General features: G+C 35.7%; 5 protein-coding genes across 6 annotated transcripts; 3 read left to right on the top strand and 2 right to left on the bottom strand.

The window, feature by feature from the left end:
- Window positions 1-2485: 2485 nt before the first annotated feature.
- Window positions 2486-5201, top strand: LOC21388159. Its single transcript, XM_024169722.1, has 8 exons — window positions 2486-2622; window positions 2781-3029; window positions 3188-3230; window positions 3338-3430; window positions 3837-3899; window positions 3985-4080; window positions 4218-4295; window positions 4800-5201. Exons 1-8 carry the CDS (start codon window positions 2486-2488, stop codon window positions 4884-4886), a joined length of 846 nt encoding a protein of 281 aa, XP_024025490.1. The 3' UTR covers window positions 4887-5201.
- Window positions 5202-6178: 977 nt separating this feature from the next.
- On the bottom strand, window positions 6179-8072 carry LOC21388158 (N-alpha-acetyltransferase 50). The gene is made up of 3 exons (XM_010104507.2): window positions 7835-8072; window positions 6801-6923; window positions 6179-6570 (listed from the first exon to the last, which is right to left on the bottom strand). Exons 1-3 carry the CDS (start codon window positions 7986-7988, stop codon window positions 6353-6355), a joined length of 495 nt encoding a protein of 164 aa, XP_010102809.1. The 5' UTR covers window positions 7989-8072; the 3' UTR covers window positions 6179-6352.
- Window positions 8073-9164: 1092 nt separating this feature from the next.
- On the top strand, window positions 9165-11465 carry LOC21388157 (6-hydroxynicotinate 3-monooxygenase). 2 transcript variants are annotated; one of them, XM_024169727.1, is made up of 5 exons: window positions 9165-9514; window positions 10013-10317; window positions 10481-10547; window positions 10638-10691; window positions 10774-11465. In XM_024169727.1, the coding sequence occupies exons 1-5, from the start codon at window positions 9269-9271 to the stop codon at window positions 11296-11298; spliced, it is 1197 nt and encodes a 398-aa protein (XP_024025495.1). In that variant the 5' UTR covers window positions 9165-9268; the 3' UTR covers window positions 11299-11465. The 2 variants fall into 2 exon arrangements, with proteins under 2 accessions (XP_024025495.1, XP_010102808.1); XM_010104506.2 differs by having other exon boundaries at window positions 10481-10691.
- Window positions 11466-11909: 444 nt separating this feature from the next.
- LOC21388156 (V-type proton ATPase subunit c''2) lies at window positions 11910-13855 on the bottom strand. The gene is made up of 4 exons (XM_010104505.2): window positions 13475-13855; window positions 13316-13393; window positions 12391-12561; window positions 11910-12292 (listed from the first exon to the last, which is right to left on the bottom strand). The coding sequence occupies exons 1-4, from the start codon at window positions 13597-13599 to the stop codon at window positions 12121-12123; spliced, it is 546 nt and encodes a 181-aa protein (XP_010102807.1). The 5' UTR covers window positions 13600-13855; the 3' UTR covers window positions 11910-12120.
- A 1662-nt stretch (window positions 13856-15517) lies between these two features.
- On the top strand, window positions 15518-17124 carry LOC21388155 (protein ECERIFERUM 26-like). Its single transcript, XM_010104504.1, has 2 exons — window positions 15518-15940; window positions 16210-17124. Exons 1-2 carry the CDS (start codon window positions 15518-15520, stop codon window positions 17122-17124), a joined length of 1338 nt encoding a protein of 445 aa, XP_010102806.1.
- Window positions 17125-17586: the final 462 nt, after the last annotated feature.

The following is a 17586-nucleotide window of genomic DNA, read 5'->3' as shown; positions in this document are numbered from 1 at the left end:
GCATTAAAAATTTTTTTTTTTTTTTTTTTTTTTTTTTGAATTTCCATTCCATTACAAATTACTCCATACAAATCATCACGAGCTTGACAAATTCTTATGTGAGTGAAATTAAAGTAATGAGGCGAATCTTTTATTTATGAACGAGTTGTGACAAAAACAAGTAGAGTCCATAAGCATAGAACGAGCTATGAGCGAATGAGAAGACTATTTAAATACACAAACCTTTAAATCAACTGACGAGAGTACGAAACGAAAATAGAGGTACGAAAAGGTTAGGTAAGACTATAGTCACTAGATCGGATCACATGTTTCAACCAAATCAACTGCTTCTTTTTATTATATAATTAAATACTAATATAATTTTATAATTCTAATATTTTTATCTATTTTAGTGTATTACACGTGTGTTATGACTATTTAATGTACTAATTATAATATATTTATTTAATATAATAAAATCTTAATTATATATTATATTGTATATATTTATTATATTATAGTATAATATAATATAATTATAATTTTTAGTTATATTATAACTGAAATATTATTGTTTCTTACATGATATTATAATATGTTTTATAGTATCATAATTACCTTAATTATTTTAATAATATTATTATATTCTATATCATAATTATATAATATATAATATAACAATAGTTTTATTGTATTATATTAAATATATTAATATATTATGTTGTAACTATATATATTATATTATAGTATAATATAATATAGTTGTAATTTTTAACTATCCACAACAATTTAACTTCATAATTTACTAAACGCCATTACACTGATTTTGGAACCAGTACAACTATTATAATTATAGTTTACCAAACACTCAACTGCTTTTTTTAACAACTGCATCTTCCTTCAGCACAACTAAAATTAATTTTTTCAGAATCTACAGCACTACCAAACTAAGCCTCGGACTCGCTATTGATAACTTCAATAGCACAATTAGGAACACAGAGGACCTTGCCTTTTGTTTTGTGTGCTTTTGTACAGTACAATTTGTTATTTGATATACACACAACTCTCTTCAATCTTCACAAATATAACGGCACTTTATAGCATACGACATTAAACTCAAATGAAATGAATCATCACAATTCGAGCAATACACATGCGATGTCATGTATGCATTTACTTTAAAAAAAAAAAGAAAAGATACACTTGTTATCACAGAAAGTTACATGTTCGTTTCTGTGTCATATTTTTCTTTATCTTCATTATAATATACATGTCATATTACGTTACTGCCCCTCAACCGGTTATAATATATCCTTCCCCACCAGACATCAACCAACAAACATCTCCATGTGTTATCAGATCTGCCAAAAAAAAAAAAAAAAAATCCTGAGGCCTGAACCAGATGATCGACTAGTGTTTTTTTGCCTTACAACCTTTACTTATAATTCTAGCCCAAAAATAGGTGTCACTCCAGTCCGGCCGCCGGACTCAAGACAATACTAATAATTTTATAGTTTAAAATTTAATTTAAATATAAATTAATTTAAGAGAAAATTTTATATTTGTATTCTGTGTTGTGTTATAGCGTAAATGTTTTTGGTACCCTATATTTTTAGTAATTTTAAATTGACACTTTAATGTTTTAAAAAATTGTTTTTTTAGTATCATAAGGTCATTTTTTAGAATGTAAAATGTTAAATTTAACCTTCTCATTATTTTACCAAAAGCTAATAAATTTTGAAAAAATTATTTTAATTTAAAGCATTATTTTTATTTTTAATTTTGATTAATTAATGAGAATGGTAACTTTGATATTTTACATTCTAAAAAATGACCTTAAGGTATTAAAACATAATTTTTTAAAACGTCAAGGTACTAATTTAAAATTATTAAAAACACGAGATACCAAAAGATAATTACATTATAACACATGGTACCAATATAAAATTTTATCTTAATTTAAATATTCAAAAAATTTCATAAATCCTTTTATTGTGTAAAAAAAATTCATAAAACTTTAAACTTACATTAAATCAATAATACATGTATTATAATTAAAATTTTAAATAAACTTCATAATATCTTTTTATTCTGTAAAAAAAAATTCAATAAAATAAAACATTGTATTTTTTTTTTCTTATTTCTAACTTCAACTACAAGTCGTTTGCCTTTGGCCATCAACAAACATATTTTTTTTTTTTCCTGAAAAGCGACAACAAAACTTTTGATTCACTAAACGACGTTATTTTTGTTCTAAACGTGAAGAAACTTTACACATAAACGACAAACGACAGCATTTAGCAACTAGCAAGCAGGTCTAACCTGTGGACACTTTATCGTCATGCAGCTCATCTTTATCGTCCACATCCGATTCAATTCCATCCGACGGTCAGCAAAGAACCTCATCTTCAAACACGTGTTGATCTTTCGTCTTCTACTTTTCGAACATCACTTCCTCTGACACAGAAAAAGGTCTACTCACTGTTCTACAAGGTTCCTGAAAACGATGTCGTTTTGCTCTTCTCTATCATCGCCTCAATCACTCTCTCTCTTCTCCAAAACAAGACCCTCAACAGTCTCCTTCACCCCTCGCTTCCGAGCTTCCGCCGACGCCGACGTTCCTGATTTCCTCTCTGCAGACTGGTTCGCTTTTGTTGTCAGAATCACTTTTTTTATATATTTTTATTTTGTCAAATTCAGTATTTTACGAATTTTAGAGGAGAAATTGTGTTGTGGAGTTTGAAGATCGGTTTAGGATGTGTTTGTGATGATTTTTGGTGTTTGGTTTGATTGTTTTGCAGGCTTGAATCTCGCAAGAAACGACCTTTTGGTCCGAGATTAAATGTAAATTTCCTTCTGATTATGCTAAATGAGCAAAACACATACGTTAGCTATTGTTCGTGTCGTTTCCCTTTAGCATGCCAATCCTATCCAGGTGATTTCCAATCACTCTCTCTCTTCTCCAAAACAAGACCCTCAACAATCTCCTTCACCCCTCGCTTCCGAGCTTCCGCCGACGCCGACGTTCCTGATTTCCTCTCTGCAGACTGGTTCGCTTTTGTTGTCAGAATCACTTTTTTTATATATTTTTATTTTGTCAAATTCAGTATTTTACGAATTTTAGAGGAGAAATTGTGTTGTGGAGTTTGAAGATCGGTTTAGGATGTGTTTGTGATGATTTTTGGTGTTTGGTTTGATTGTTTTGCAGGCTTGAATCTCGCAAGAAACGACCTTTTGGTCCGAGATTAAATGTAAATTTCCTTCTGATTATGCTAAATGAGCAAAACACATACGTTAGCTATTGTTCGTGTCGTTTCCCTTTAGCATGCCAATCCTATCCACGTGATTTCTGGTGTAGTTTAGTGCAGAAGAAGCTGTACAACATCAGCTTGATGCTTTAAAGTACAACGACCAGCCTCGTCAAGATTATGGCATTGAGGTTATGTACAGGGTATGTTTCCCAATATTCCTGGCTTTCTTTATTTTCTTTGTTTTTCTACTGTGTTAATTCCGAAAATGCTCCCCAAACTTTACACCAAATTTAACTTTCGTCCCTAACCTTTTAAATCTGGACGAAATAGGCACCATTTAAGTGAGGGTAAAAAAAAAAAAAAAGTTTGGTATGGTGTCTATATATTGTTTTTGGTGTATTTTTTAACAATCAACTGATAGGATTCACTTGAGTAAGTCAGGATAGTTTCAGCTCAACTTTGGGACGTTTAAAAATGTCAGGGATCAAATTGAGAATTGGTCTCGGCGACCATTTTCTAGATTAACTTCTTCTTTTAACATGTTTAGAACGTCTTATAAAATTAGTAAACCTTGTAAACTAATTTCCTTTTTCTTTGCCACGACAGTTTGCTGGGTTTGATCCCTTTGAAAGGTCGACCTATTTTGGGCCATTTTTTGATTTGGGGCAGGTTAGTAAAAAGTATTTTTGAAGTTGAAATGTCCAATAATTTGTATATGCTTTTTCATTGATTTGCTGCTTTAATTTTACTGCAGTTTGAACGATTTAGGAGGATTTTTCACCATTCAACGTACAGAGTAGTACTGCGTCACGAGGAGAGAAAGATCTTGAGTAGTTTATTCGTGGAGGAGGTATAATTATAACTCCTGACTCGGTAGCTTTGAAGGATGAAACGCACGTTTGAAGTGCCTTGTGAGTGTTTGAATTCTTTCTTTGCGTATTTCCCTTTTCTAACAAGCTATTTTCGGATTTGGGAATTGTTGACCAGAATCGATTCAAGCAGCGGGTTTGGATACGGGGAAGTCGCCCAGAGGAAGAAGAAATCTTCCAGTTCACCATGGTTCAGGTTTAGTAATGTTATATTTTGTCTCTGACCGTGGTTCCCCTTAATGACAAATAAATGGCTTAGTTCAGTTACATTAGGATATTTGAGCAGTGAGCACCTTATTCAGGACATATCAACCACGGCGTATGCGAGAGCCCTAGTCGCTTTGTTCTTAACTTGATGCAAATACTTGTGTGCTGTAAAAATCACGCACTAAATCATGTTTAGTTGGGGGGCAGGAACGGGAAAATATATATATATATATATATTAGATCAAACATAGGAAGGGTCTTGTAGTTATGACTCCAAAGAGCCTCAAAAGAAGTATCAGGTGCCATGTCTAACTAGTTGCAGGGTGGAAAGGATTCAGTTCAGTTCAATAGCCAAATAATGTATTTTTTCTTGTTAAACATAGCTAGGCTAGCCATCTCATTCATAACATCTAGACCATTCAAGTTTGTTTTTTCTTGTTTGATAATGGAACATTTCAACCTGAATTTTCTGTTTTTTCCGTTATCTCTGTAGAGGGTTGGTGGTTCATGGGATGGTTATTGGCTGACGGAGAGTTTACTTCACGATGGAGATGCTTTTGCCGGTGGTTTGGCCTATTGAACAGTCAATGCAAGCTATGGAAGTTGTTCATCTGCGAAATTGTTTTCCCGCAGCCAACCGTACAATATGGAAGTTGTACATAGCTAATAATTAAACTTATTGCTTCTATATATTTTGGCTGAACTTTGTAAATTCTCCTGAATTTGTATATTCATTTCTGCGCAATACACATAAGTTGGGAGCTACATGTTTCTTTGCTCTCCGGTGCAAATCTAACTGCTCTAGGATGTTTTGTTAACGTGAGGGCCTGTTTAGTACGTGGGTTTGAAGTTTTGATTATGACTTTTGAAATTCAATTTTTTTATGAGAGAAAAATACTGTAGCAGAATCAAACATGTCCTAAGTGTGGGGTTTTTTCTTTCTTGTTTCGCTAGAGTTGTGAAATAGTATATCTTGGTCTGTATGTATTCCATCACAAGGCAAAAAAGCAATCTGTAAAAGTGATCATTTCTGCGCAATACACATAAGTTGGGAGCTACATGTTTCTTTGCTCTCCGGTGCAAATCTAACTGCTCTAGGATGTTTTGTTAACTTGAGGGCCTGTTTAGTACGTGGGTTTGAAGTTTTGATTATGACTTTTGAAATTCAATTTTTTTATAAGAGAAAAATACTGTAGCAGAATCAAACATGTCCTAAGTGTGGGGTTTTTTCTTTCTGTTTCGCTAGAGTTGTGAAATAGTATATCTTGGTCTGTATGTATTCCATCACAAGGCAAAAAAGCAATCTATAAAAGTGATCTGATTTTATACCATGGATGTTGAGAACGAACGCAAAGCTCGTCAAGCATTTGGAGATTCCCTTTTGTAGCTTAACCAGTAGGCAATCAACACAGAATGTGGTGGGCTTGATCACGGATTCGAATGCTTGGTTTACCTCTTTGAAAGTATTAAATATAGAGGCTTGTTTTCTACCAGCCAGTTTAGTACTCAATCTGCGATGCTTTATACCACACCCTTATGTATATTTATTGTTAACACATTCGGTGGGACTAAGGTGACATGCTCCTCATCTGAGGGGTAGAATCCGCCTGTAAGCTTTAGCGAACATTCCTGTCAACGTCTAAGGACCCTTTTGGTAAGTCCCCACACTTTCTTTAGCAGAGAGGAAAAAACCAGTAGACAATCATTTAGGACCATCCCTACAAAAGGTAACCCAATAAAAGATTTAATCCAATCCAATCCAGACACCCTATCAAACATATCACAAAATGCTTGTTTACTTGAAGAAATACAGAGAACATTATTTGGTCCCAATAAAATGGAAACTGAGAAAAAAGGAAAATTTAAGGCCAATCGGAGGAAGAAAAATTCAGATGAACTGTTTAATAATAGTAACTCAACCTAAAAATAGATGCAATTCACATGTTTATAACCTCAAAATTTGCTGCTACAACTCCAGTATATCTAAGGGAGTATGAAGTTAAGGAGATAATGGTGCAACAAGAAGGAACTCATCCGGGAAATAGATTATTTCTTGTTTTGGCTTTGAGTTATATTTTTGGTAAGAACATAACAGTCCGGAGGGGTAATGTTTGTGTAATAGTTCTGAATTGTTTCCGTGATCTCGAACCCAAATTTCTTATAGAAGTTTATGGCATCTTCATTATTTGTCTGCACATGCAAATAAACTTCAGAAATGTTTTGCTTGGAGGAAAGATCAAGAACATGGTTCAACAGCTTCGTACCTGCGAAAATCACAGAATTTGGATAAAGAAACGTGCATGATTGAGGGGAAAACTATTTCATGACCTTCAAGAGGCCAAGTCTTTGTAAACCCTATGAAGCTAAGCTAACTCGATAAGACTCATGCATTGATTTTTTAGTAACCAAGATATAAATCATATGATTTTGTAGTTTCTCAAAGAAAACCAATGACAAAAATGACATAGAAAGATTGATAAGCTGCTTTTCTTACCAATGCCTAGCCCACGATACGGTGCTAAAACTCCCAGTGTCATTATGTAAACACGGACAGAACCGCCTTCCTTCTTCTCAAGCCGGCATGCTATTGCACCGACGCATATATCGCTGTAGTATGCTGAAATGAGAAAAGAGTTTGACAACAAATGGGAATATGACTGTTAAGAAACACAAACTATTTAGTTATTTAAACAAAAAAACTCAGGCAAAGGTACACGGTTTGGAAATAAAAGAAAATTCGTTTCTGAAAAAGCAGAAACTGCAAGATACTTTTCGCACCTCGGTTATAGATAGTAGATACCCATTTTAGAATGCTAATTACCCACTAGAATAAAAAACAGTAAGCTTATTGAGGAAAAGGCATATAGAGATATCTCAAACAAGTATTCCAAAATCCAAATTACAAAAGGAAGTTCAAAACAGATTTGGTAGAATCTTCAGTCCACTTGAATTCTCCAATTCTACAGTCCAACGAATCTTCTAAAGTAACAGACAACTTATTTTGTGGATTTGAGAATATTATTAGGGAAGAATATAACCGTATCAAAGTATACGAATATTGTCCACTGTTCTGATCGGGGAAATGATTTACTAACTTACTACAACCTCACTCTTTCAAATCACCCTCCAACACTAGGAAATCTTCTACACCCACCTATTCTTTTTCACTATTGAATTGACCACCATTGTTTAAAAAGAGATCTCCCAACGAATTAACAACATATTTTGTGAAATTAAGATTAACTTCCCCAAAACAAATCCCACAAAGAAGAGACAAACAAAATCCGACAAAGCATTCCAGTATCCGTAATGGGAAAAGAAAAAATGGAAATCCGATACAGAAGGAAGTTCAAGGCATTATGATAACAAGAACAAGTCGAAACGAAGCTAAATCATCCCAAGTTTCCATAGACGAAGCCATGGATAAGCATAAAGGAAGGTCTCAAACGCAAAGCATTGGCACGAAAATCGAGGAAAGAAGCGTGAAAAGAAGATGGGTAAAAATAGAGAGTGAAGGGAAAACCGAACCAAGCTTGGTGAAATCGGCGGAGGCAAGGGCGTCGGCGTAGTACTTGTCGTTGTAGCGAACGGGGAAGAGAGCGGTGTTGAGCTTCTTGAGCTGCATGAGGTTTTTGTCTCTCACGCCGTCCAGAGAGATTTGAACTTCGCGCCCAGCCCCCATTGGAGACACAGACAGAGATAGAGAGAGAAAGCGCAATAAATTGTATTGGATTAGAGGGTTTTGCAGAGAGAGGGATATAGAATTGTATGGAATGTGAATCTGTGAAATTTATTTATACGACGAGCATTGTTCGAGGGAAAGACTCAGGGATGAACTTATGTTTTCGTTTTGGGCCTTTTGGGCTTTGCGTCGGTGAATTGGGCTTTATTAAAGCCCAATTAAACCATAGGACGGGGAAAGGAGACAAGCACCGGAGTCTTTACTCATTATTTTTTTTTATTAATTTCCTTTTAATTAAATAACTATATTAATTAAGACTCGTGCATTTTTAAAAATAAATTGAGTAATTTTCTCATGGAGAAATTTAGTAAAAAAAAATTGTAGTAAATAGTAAATTTATAAAATTAAATTGAGTAAATAACAAATTTCAAAACTATTTTAAATAAATAAAAGTTTACTGTAAACTAAAAAAATGGAAATTTAGACAGACTACTCTTATTGGTTATGTTGAAATATACGAAAAACGTACAATATTTTACTAGTTGATATATCTTAATTGTACTCATGCATTTTAAACTTTTTGTTATTTACCTATTTCATCCCAACTTTTTAGCTTTGATATTTAGGATCTTAAATTTGAGAATGCTTTGTAATGCGGTCTAATTAACAACCAAAATCAATTGATGGATGACAATTAGGATAAGAAATGCAAAAGATTATAAATGCTCATAATTCAAATTGTCAATCAACTCAAATTTTGATGGGCACTTGTGTATAAATATCGGACAATTTTTTTTTTTTTTAAAGTACATGGTTGGACTATAACTGCATCATAATTTTGTGTAGGCTTATTATATATATAACTTTAAATAATTAGGTGTCATTTTAACTTTTTTATTTTCTCTTTATTAATTAAATAACAATTATTAATAAATAATATTTTTTACCTGACTAATATTTTTAGTTTTTCTCTTTTTTTTTTTTCCAAAATTTAAAGTCTATTGAAACATGTATCCTTGCGTAAAAAGGAAAAAAAAAAAGTTAAAACATATATCTCCATTTCCCATCTTCATTTTGTGTGTGTGTGTGTGTAATTCTGGCCAACATTTCATGTGGTAACCTCTAGCCACATCTTCAGTGCCCATTAATCATCCTCCTTTTGTCTTCTAGTTGCCACCAAACGTCCTATTTTAATCCCAAAACAAGGTTCCAACCCAAAAAAAAGCAAGGGCAACAACAGCAAGAGAAGGAAAGTAAAGTGAAGAGAAAGCTTGAGAAAGATGAACGAGAAGAAAAGGCCAAAGGCAGTAATAGTAGGAGGAAGCATAGCGGGGGTATCCTGCGCACACTCGCTCATCTTAGCAGGGTGGGACGTGGCCGTGCTCGAGAAATCCTGCGCACCCCCCACCGGAAGCCCCACCGGCGCTGGACTTGGGCTCGACCCTCTAGCTCGCACCCTCATTGGGACGTGGATCAAATCACACCAACTTCTCCACAACACCACTTTACCTCTCACGTTTGATCAGGTCAAAAACTCAAACTTTGGGGTTTTTTTTATATTTTTTATTTTCTCTGTTGAATTTTAACTTTAGTTTGATGTTTCTCTCCGGTTCACGGGTTTTACTCAAAAGATTGAATGTATAATAAAAGTTCGTTTAATTCGGTGAATTGAATTTTTAATTCGAGTTAAAATGTGATTTACGTGTAAATAAAATAATTAAATGTAATTATTTTTAAAAAAATTTTAATATAATAAAATTTAAATTCTAAATTTAAATCGATAAAATTAACGAACTTAAATTTCTTTATACATCTTTTATTTTTAATAAGTTCACATATCATAAAGAAATAATTATTAAGTTACATACATTTTAATAATTACACTGTTAACGTTACTGTTTCTGCGTTAACACTAAAAGGAAAATGAGGTTATTTCTAGTTACACGTGACCATTATATAGACAAGAAACGCTATAAAAAGAATCAGTGATCCTAATTCATTTTATTTACGGTCTTTCTGTATAGAACCAAGCAACGGATGGTGAGAAGAAGGTGAGTTGGACAGTGACGAGAGATGAGAAGTTCAATTTCAGAGCGGCGTATTGGGCTGACCTCCATGATCTTCTCTACAATGCGCTTCCACCCAATATATTCCTTTGGGGTCACCTTTTCAGCTCGTTCTCTGTCTGTAATGACAAGAAAGCAGTCAAAGTTAAGGCCAAAGTGCTTCAAACTGAAGAGATTGTTGACGTAGTGGGTGATTTGCTTGTTGCTGCAGATGGGTGTCTCTCTTCAATCCGTAGGAGTTTTCTTCCCGACCTCAAACTTAGGTCAGTTCATAACTCGAGTTTGTAACATGTCTACTTTTATGACAATATGAACCAAACAATAATGTATTTAACATTGTTGGGGTTTGATAGCGTTTTTTTTTTTTTTTTTTTTCTTGAGAAAAGTGTGGTTTATGCATTTTGCAGCGTGTTTGTTCCTTTGTAGATATGCAGGCTATTGTGCGTGGAGAGGGGTTCTTGATTTTTCAGAAAACGAAAATTCAGATACCATCGTGAGCATTCGAAAAGCGTATCCTGATCTTGGTAGATGCTTGTACTTTGATTTGGGTTCGTCTACTCACATAGGTTTATATGAACTGCAGCGGAAAAACCTCAATTGGATTTGGTACATAAATCAACCTGAGCCCGAACTAAAGGTGATCGTTTGCATCTACTAGTTATGCTTTAAAAGAAAATCTACTTTGAAGCTGACAATAGTGTACGTAAAACGCATCGCAGAAAAACTCAGTGACCATGAAAGTAACCGATGACATGATTCAGAAGATGCACCAAGAGGCAGAGAAGATCTGGGATCCTGCTTTGGCGAGAGTAATTAAAGAAACGAAAGAGCCTTTCATAAATGTGATATACGATAGTGATCCTCTACAACAACTGTATTGGGACAATGTGGTGTTGGTTGGAGACGCAGCTCACCCCACAACTCCTCATGGATTGAGAAGCACAAACATGTCACTGCTTGATGCTGCAGTTTTAGGGGCCTGCCTTGACAAGTGGGGAAGGGAAAAGTTGGAATCGGCTCTTGAGGAGTATCAGTCCATTCGTTTACCAGTTGTTGCCAAGCAAGCCCTGCATTCTAGGCGAATGGGTCGCCTAAAACAAGGCTTGGTTTTGGAGACCGGCAAAACATTTGATCTGAAGACTGCAAATTCTGAGGATTGTGAGGAGCTGCAACAGAAAAACATGCCATACTTTGCTGACGCTCCCTTGCCCGTTGGTTCGCGCTACGCTTGCTCCACTCCTTAACCCGTAAAGCATGTTCTCCGTGAGCAAAGCAAGTTGTGCTGTCCTAGCCTTGCGCGTTGGGAATTGTTACAAGAAAAAGGCTTTTTAGAAACTTCAATTGATCTATAATTTAGTGTGAACTTTTTCATGGCATGTTTATAGCCTAATAAATCCACAGCTCAAAGAAATAAAAGAAACATTACTTATTTTTCTCTTTTTGGTTTGACATGGAAGATCTCTTTTAATCGCACAATTGACAAATCAACAAAGGATGTAAGAAGGCGCAAACCAACACCTTTTCATAATAGACTGCAATGAACTACTATTTTAGAACATTTCATGCAATAGCAGATTTCTCTAACCTTTTTGAGTTAAATTCTCGGAGAGTAGTTTATGTTGTCAAGAAATGTAAGTTCTCTTCTCCAAGTGCGAAAGCACATACTTTTTTTTTTTGGATAAATTGAGGTAGAATACCACAAAAAAAAAAGGGGAAAAAAATCCTCCTAAATTTCAATTTATGTACTATCTAATTTCAATAAGATCTAACTTCAAGGAACAAGGAGATTGGACAAAATTACGTTGGTGCATATAATAGAAAAGTGTTTCAAGTAACAGAAAATGATAACACACCATTATTTGTAAATTTCATCATTCCAACAAGAACCATCAAATGCTCCATTGTTCACAAGTTCCATCTCCATCCATTAGAAAAATTACAACCTCAATACAAAAAGGAAGCACTTTTATGCTAGGACTTACATGCCTACTAAAAATATAGAACAAGATGCAGAGGTCATTACATGTAATAAAATGAAATACCAAATCGAATGAACTGAATAAGTGTCACGCTGCGTTTGCCGGCCATGTTGCTTGTGCTGACATGATTATTCCTACAATCACTCCAAAAAGCCCGAGTGCACTTCCAAAAATCTCAATCACAAGAATCTTCACAAAGAGTGAGGAGTTTTGGGCATCAGACAAAGCACAGCTGCTTCCAATTATACCTACACACAATCTGGTGCCAAAAAAAGACTCAAGGTTAGAACAAAAAAGAGAAAACAAATGATTTTTATTCAGTCAATATGAAGACATGAGGAAAGGAAATTGACGAACCCGCAGACGAGGTTTGCAAAGCCAACAATAAGTCCAGAGGCAAAGATTGCGTATCCTGCTCTAAGAGACTCTGGAGCATATATCTGTGAAGATGGAACACTCTCTAATTTGGTTTGCAGGATGATTGCCACAATGACACCATAAATAGCGACAGCCTCACAGAAAATAACACTGCACAAGCAAAGAAGCATCTTATCACCTTAAATCCCCGTATACTAGAATATTGTTATGATAAAGTTAAATCAAACCAAAACAATTTCAATTTAAGCTTTTGGTCCAAGCAATCACCCTGTGGAAAATTTGAAGCCTTTGAGCTAAGGAACCGATTCAAAAGGTGTTTCAGCTCAAAGAATGAAGACAAGCCAAGCCCTGTATTTCATTGCAAGTAATGCTAGAGAAAATCTAGAAAGTTACGCTCTATTTTCAGCTGGGACAAAGTAATCCTCTGAAAATAGTTACAGGTTAGTCTTATCTAAGCTTCAATCCGACCTGATTTAGGCATGGCATTGAGTTAAAATTCCTATGAAACAGCCATAAGTGTTGATCCAAGCATGATTTAATAAAGTAATAAACAGAAGATTTAAGCAAGGTAAGCAATACCAAAAGACACAACCAAATAATAAAACCACATAAAGCACAATTCCTTACAAAACCAAATCAATCCTAAATCTAATTCCCTATACTTCCATGTTAACAGCTCACATTCAACATAAAAAGCACAATTCGGCAATAACGATTTTCTTAATTTCTCGTTCAAGTGATCCAATCTTACCACACATAGAAAAAACAACAAAAAGGACTAAAGCCCCAAACCCAAAAGGTAGAGAAATACGAAACAATTAAACAAACCCAAAATTGAATAAATCCGCCAAAAGATCCAAGCTTCCGAATCTTATGGAAACAGAAGTTAGGGCTAATCAATTACCTAATCAGATTCTTGGACGTGATACGGGGAGCTTTGATGGCGGCACCGATCAAGCTGCTTCCGGTAATGTAAATCCCCCTACGAATTTCACACAAATGTAAACATAAAAACAGAAATTGAAGAGGAAAACATCAAAAAAATTCGCGGCGACCGGATTACCAGGCGGCGCCGAGGACGGAGACGCCGATGGAGACGGCGATGCCGATGGCAGAGAAAGTGTAGGGCGAGATCCTGACGAGGGCGCCCGACCAGGTCGTATCGCCCACGACTGTTGCGCCGGACATGGTTGGTTACGGTTTGGATTTGGGTTTCAGCGAGCTTGATCTGGTGGTGGTTTTTGCTTGTTTTGAAGAGGTTAGATTCAATTCAATGGCTTCCTGACTGGAGAGAGAGAGAGAGAGAGAGATGGTAATGAAAATGAAGGGCGTTAGTCTGTGGTACCAGCAGAGAACCCGTTTTCCACTGTGGAAAACCCGAGTTACATACTACGACGGCGGTAAAATGTGGTGGCACGTGAGACGAAACGACACAAATGTATCAAACAACTTCACAAGCACCCACCTTCCGACGACGACGACTTGTACCTTTTTTTTGTTGGCTTTGGAGTTTTGTTGGTAGAGATTGTCCAATGAGCTCTTTAGCAAATCACAAATTAATCCCTAATTTTTTTATTATTTTTTTACAATCAAGTCTCTTACCTCTTTACTCTATTTTGATTCGCTGGTTTGAATTTTGTTGATTTAAACTTTTTATTTGGACAAAAAAATTCAAACCGTGTAGTTTAATCGAATTAGCATTTAAATGTGCAGTTAAAATTTTAATCTAAACAAGGAATAAAATTCAAATTTATGTTTGGTAAGTGTGAAAAATAGAGAGAGTGAGCACTAGAGGTGCAAGTTTAGGCCGCCCGATCAAGGCCTGGTAATTCACGGGAAATTTCGAGCCATGCCAACCTGGCCCTAAAAGATAGGGTTGGCCCAGCCCTAAGCCCAAAAAGATTAAGGCCGGCTCAACCCATCCCGAAATTTTATAAGGTATTTTAAAATTTTTTTTAAAAAATATGATGTTGGGGCCGGCCCGGCCCTAAAGGAGAGAGGGTCGGTCTAACCCTAAGCCCAAAAAATTTAGGGGCGACCTAATCCGACCTGTTTAGCTCGGCCTAAATTTACAACTCTAGTGAGCATCTTTTTATTGTTCAATAATAGTTTGAACGGTTGAGCTTAAGAAATGATCTAAACTAGCTTCAATGGATTGAATTGGATGATATAGTAATAATTGAATTGGATTGGATGGAATTTTTAAAAACTGAAGTTTGATTGAATTGGATGTTATATGACTAAAAAGATTGAATTGGATTGAATGAACAACCCTATGCATAGTTCTATTTTATGGGAAATGGGGATAATTTAGAAAGGCAGGAATGTAGATGGGAAATCATTCCCTGCTCCACCTCGTTGCCATCCCTTTTTTTACACTTGTTTCTGTAAGTGAACGACAATAAATTTTTGTATTGTTGTTTCCCATACTTATACGACGAAAGTCCTTTAGATTAGAAAGCACACGTCGCTTCTCCCTTAAATTAGAACATAATATTAAAAATAACAGATTCTTATTCTTTTGCTTTGGCGTAAAAAACAAAAAATTTAAATTGAAAAATGGCAACTAGTTAATTGAGTTTTCAAGTGCTGAAACTGATCGAGGACAAGGGACACATAGGTTCATCTCTAGACTTTAAAGCCATAAATGATATGTCATTTACTTAGATACGACATGAAACTTTCACAGAATGAGGCACGAAATATGCATGTTTTCTTGATTCCAATTCCACGAAATATGCGGCACTCTTTTACAAGATTCAGAATTTTACTTCTCAATAGACGTCACTAATTAAACGGCAGTTACGATGCATCACATAAAGTGCAGCTTCACGAAAATTTAAATAGAAATACAGTCAAATTGTTGTCATTGCCCCCCAAAAAACTAATAAAAACAGTCGCATATAAACGGTAAATCTGATGGTCTCAAGGTCATGAGAACTACATTTTCCATAAAATACAAAAATTAGTTTCTTTTGTTACGGACCCTTCACATGCAGTTCACACCTTTCACTCGTAAGGTCCCCATGAAAACCAACCGAAACACACACAAAAACAGCGCTCACTAAAGCTAAACAACTCCCAAAACTTGTCTAATTTTCTCAAAATGGCCGAAGAAGTGACTTTAATTTGCAAGCGCACCGTGGTAAGCACAAAGCCAGTCCCTCCGGGGAAATTCTTCCCTCTATCTAAAATTGACCAACTCATGGAGAAAAACCACCTTAGGATGGTCTTCTATTACCCACCAATTGGCGACATGTTGGAATCTGGTCAAGTGACTCGTAGGCTTAGAGAGTCTCTAGCCGAACTGCTTACACATTTTCCGGCCGTGACTGGAAGGTTGTTGAGGAATGACAAAGGGCAGTGGATGATTAAGTGTAACGATGCCGGAGTGAGAATGATTGAAGCAAGAGCTAAAGGGAGTGTGGAGGATTGGTTTAAATGTGTGAATAGAGAGAAGGAATTTAAGCTTGTTTATTGGGAGGAAATGTATCACAAGCCATATTTTTGGTCCACCTTTTATGTTCAGGTTCAAAGTCTTTATTTTTACAAGTATTTGAACCATAGACCTTAATATTAGAGGTGATCAACATAACTCGATAGGCTTCATGAGTCTAACGGAGTAAAGGGTGTGTAATAAAAACTTTGGTTGGTCAAATCTAATTAATTAGTATCATATTTCAAGTATAGTTTAACAGTAATTTCATTCTTTTATCCAATGTGTAGAACCGTGAAATTGTTGAGTTTTAACTACTTTCAATTTATGATTGTGTTTGTTTGCTGTTACTCCATGTGCAGCTAACTGAATTTGAGGATGGTGGATTTGCGGTTGGCCTAAGTTGCATCCATCTGGTTGGTGACATCACTTGTGCAACCATGTTCATCAACTCATGGGCACAGACAACCTTCTACGGCAAAATGGTGGCTTCATATTTCCATCCATTGCCACCAAGAAAGCCAGGCAACAAGAAACCAAATCACACTCCTTACATTTCCTTGATCAACCACTACAAATCTACAATTGAGAAATCCAACTCTATTATTCCCATGGTAGAGACAAAATACACAACCGCTTCTTTTGCGTTTGCTGACCGTGCGGTTCGGGCCTGCATGGCCACGACCCAAAGAAGGCACGGCCCATCTCCCTTTGAGGCCCTAGCTGGGCTCTTTTGGGTCTGCATCAGCAAAGTGAAAGGATTAACAAATGGGCTTGTGGACATGTCGGTGTGTTTCGACATGAGGACTGTTCTGGGAGTGGATAAGCGTTTCTTTGGGAATTGCATGGTTTATAACAGTGTCCATGCAAAGGGTTTTCGAGAAAACGACTTGTCGGGTGCTGCCAATGCCATAGCAGAAGTGGTGGCGAAGATGGATAACGAGGGCATCATGGATTTGATCGAGTGGCTTCAACGAAGGGACGACGAAAAGCTTCCGTTGATGAATGGATGTGATCTTGTTTGCGCTAGCTTAGGGCCCGCGGACCCGTATTTGGCCATGTTTGGAGGCGGGGTTAGACCAATCCGTGTGTCGTATTATGTTGAACCAGTGTTGGGATTAGGACAGGTGTTGGTCTTCCCGGGCCCACCAGGAGAGGGCCCACTGAGCAGGGTGGTCATGGTTACGCTTCCACATGATGAAGTGGTCAGGCTTTGTGAAGATGATCTTCTTTTGCGTTTCACTCCAGCTATTATAATGGGATTGAACATAAACTAGCTGTGTGACAAACAAAATTTGGGCATTTACGAATAAAAATTTGATTTTCAAATATGTTAACAGATATAGTATTTGAAATAACATTATACATTTAAAAATAGAATAAAATGAAAATATATTAAATATGTTATTTTCATATTTTTGATATCAAATATAATACTAGAATTAATATTTGCAATGATGATAGCCTGAGTATATATGCATATCAAGTAATTCACCAGGGGTAATAAATGGAAAAATAATTACTTTATACCCGTTTCATTGCAACATTTTTACTCTCTATTTTCGTTTTAAAGTTTGGCATATTTAATAGTACGCCCTCTTTTCTTCTCAATTCCATCTCTACCAAACGACCTCTAATATTTCCACTAAAATATTTCAAACAATTATTTTCCTTCACTACTATCTCTAGCAAACATATTTATATTGAGCAAAAAAAAAAAAAAAAAAAAAACCAATAGC

This window comes from Morus notabilis, unplaced genomic scaffold (genome assembly GCF_000414095.1).
Source record: "Morus notabilis unplaced genomic scaffold, ASM41409v2 Scaffold1989, whole genome shotgun sequence".
NCBI classification, from domain to species: domain Eukaryota; kingdom Viridiplantae; phylum Streptophyta; class Magnoliopsida; order Rosales; family Moraceae; genus Morus; species Morus notabilis.
Note: the sequence above shows the minus strand (reverse complement) of the source record. Positions and strands in the feature narration are given on the sequence as shown.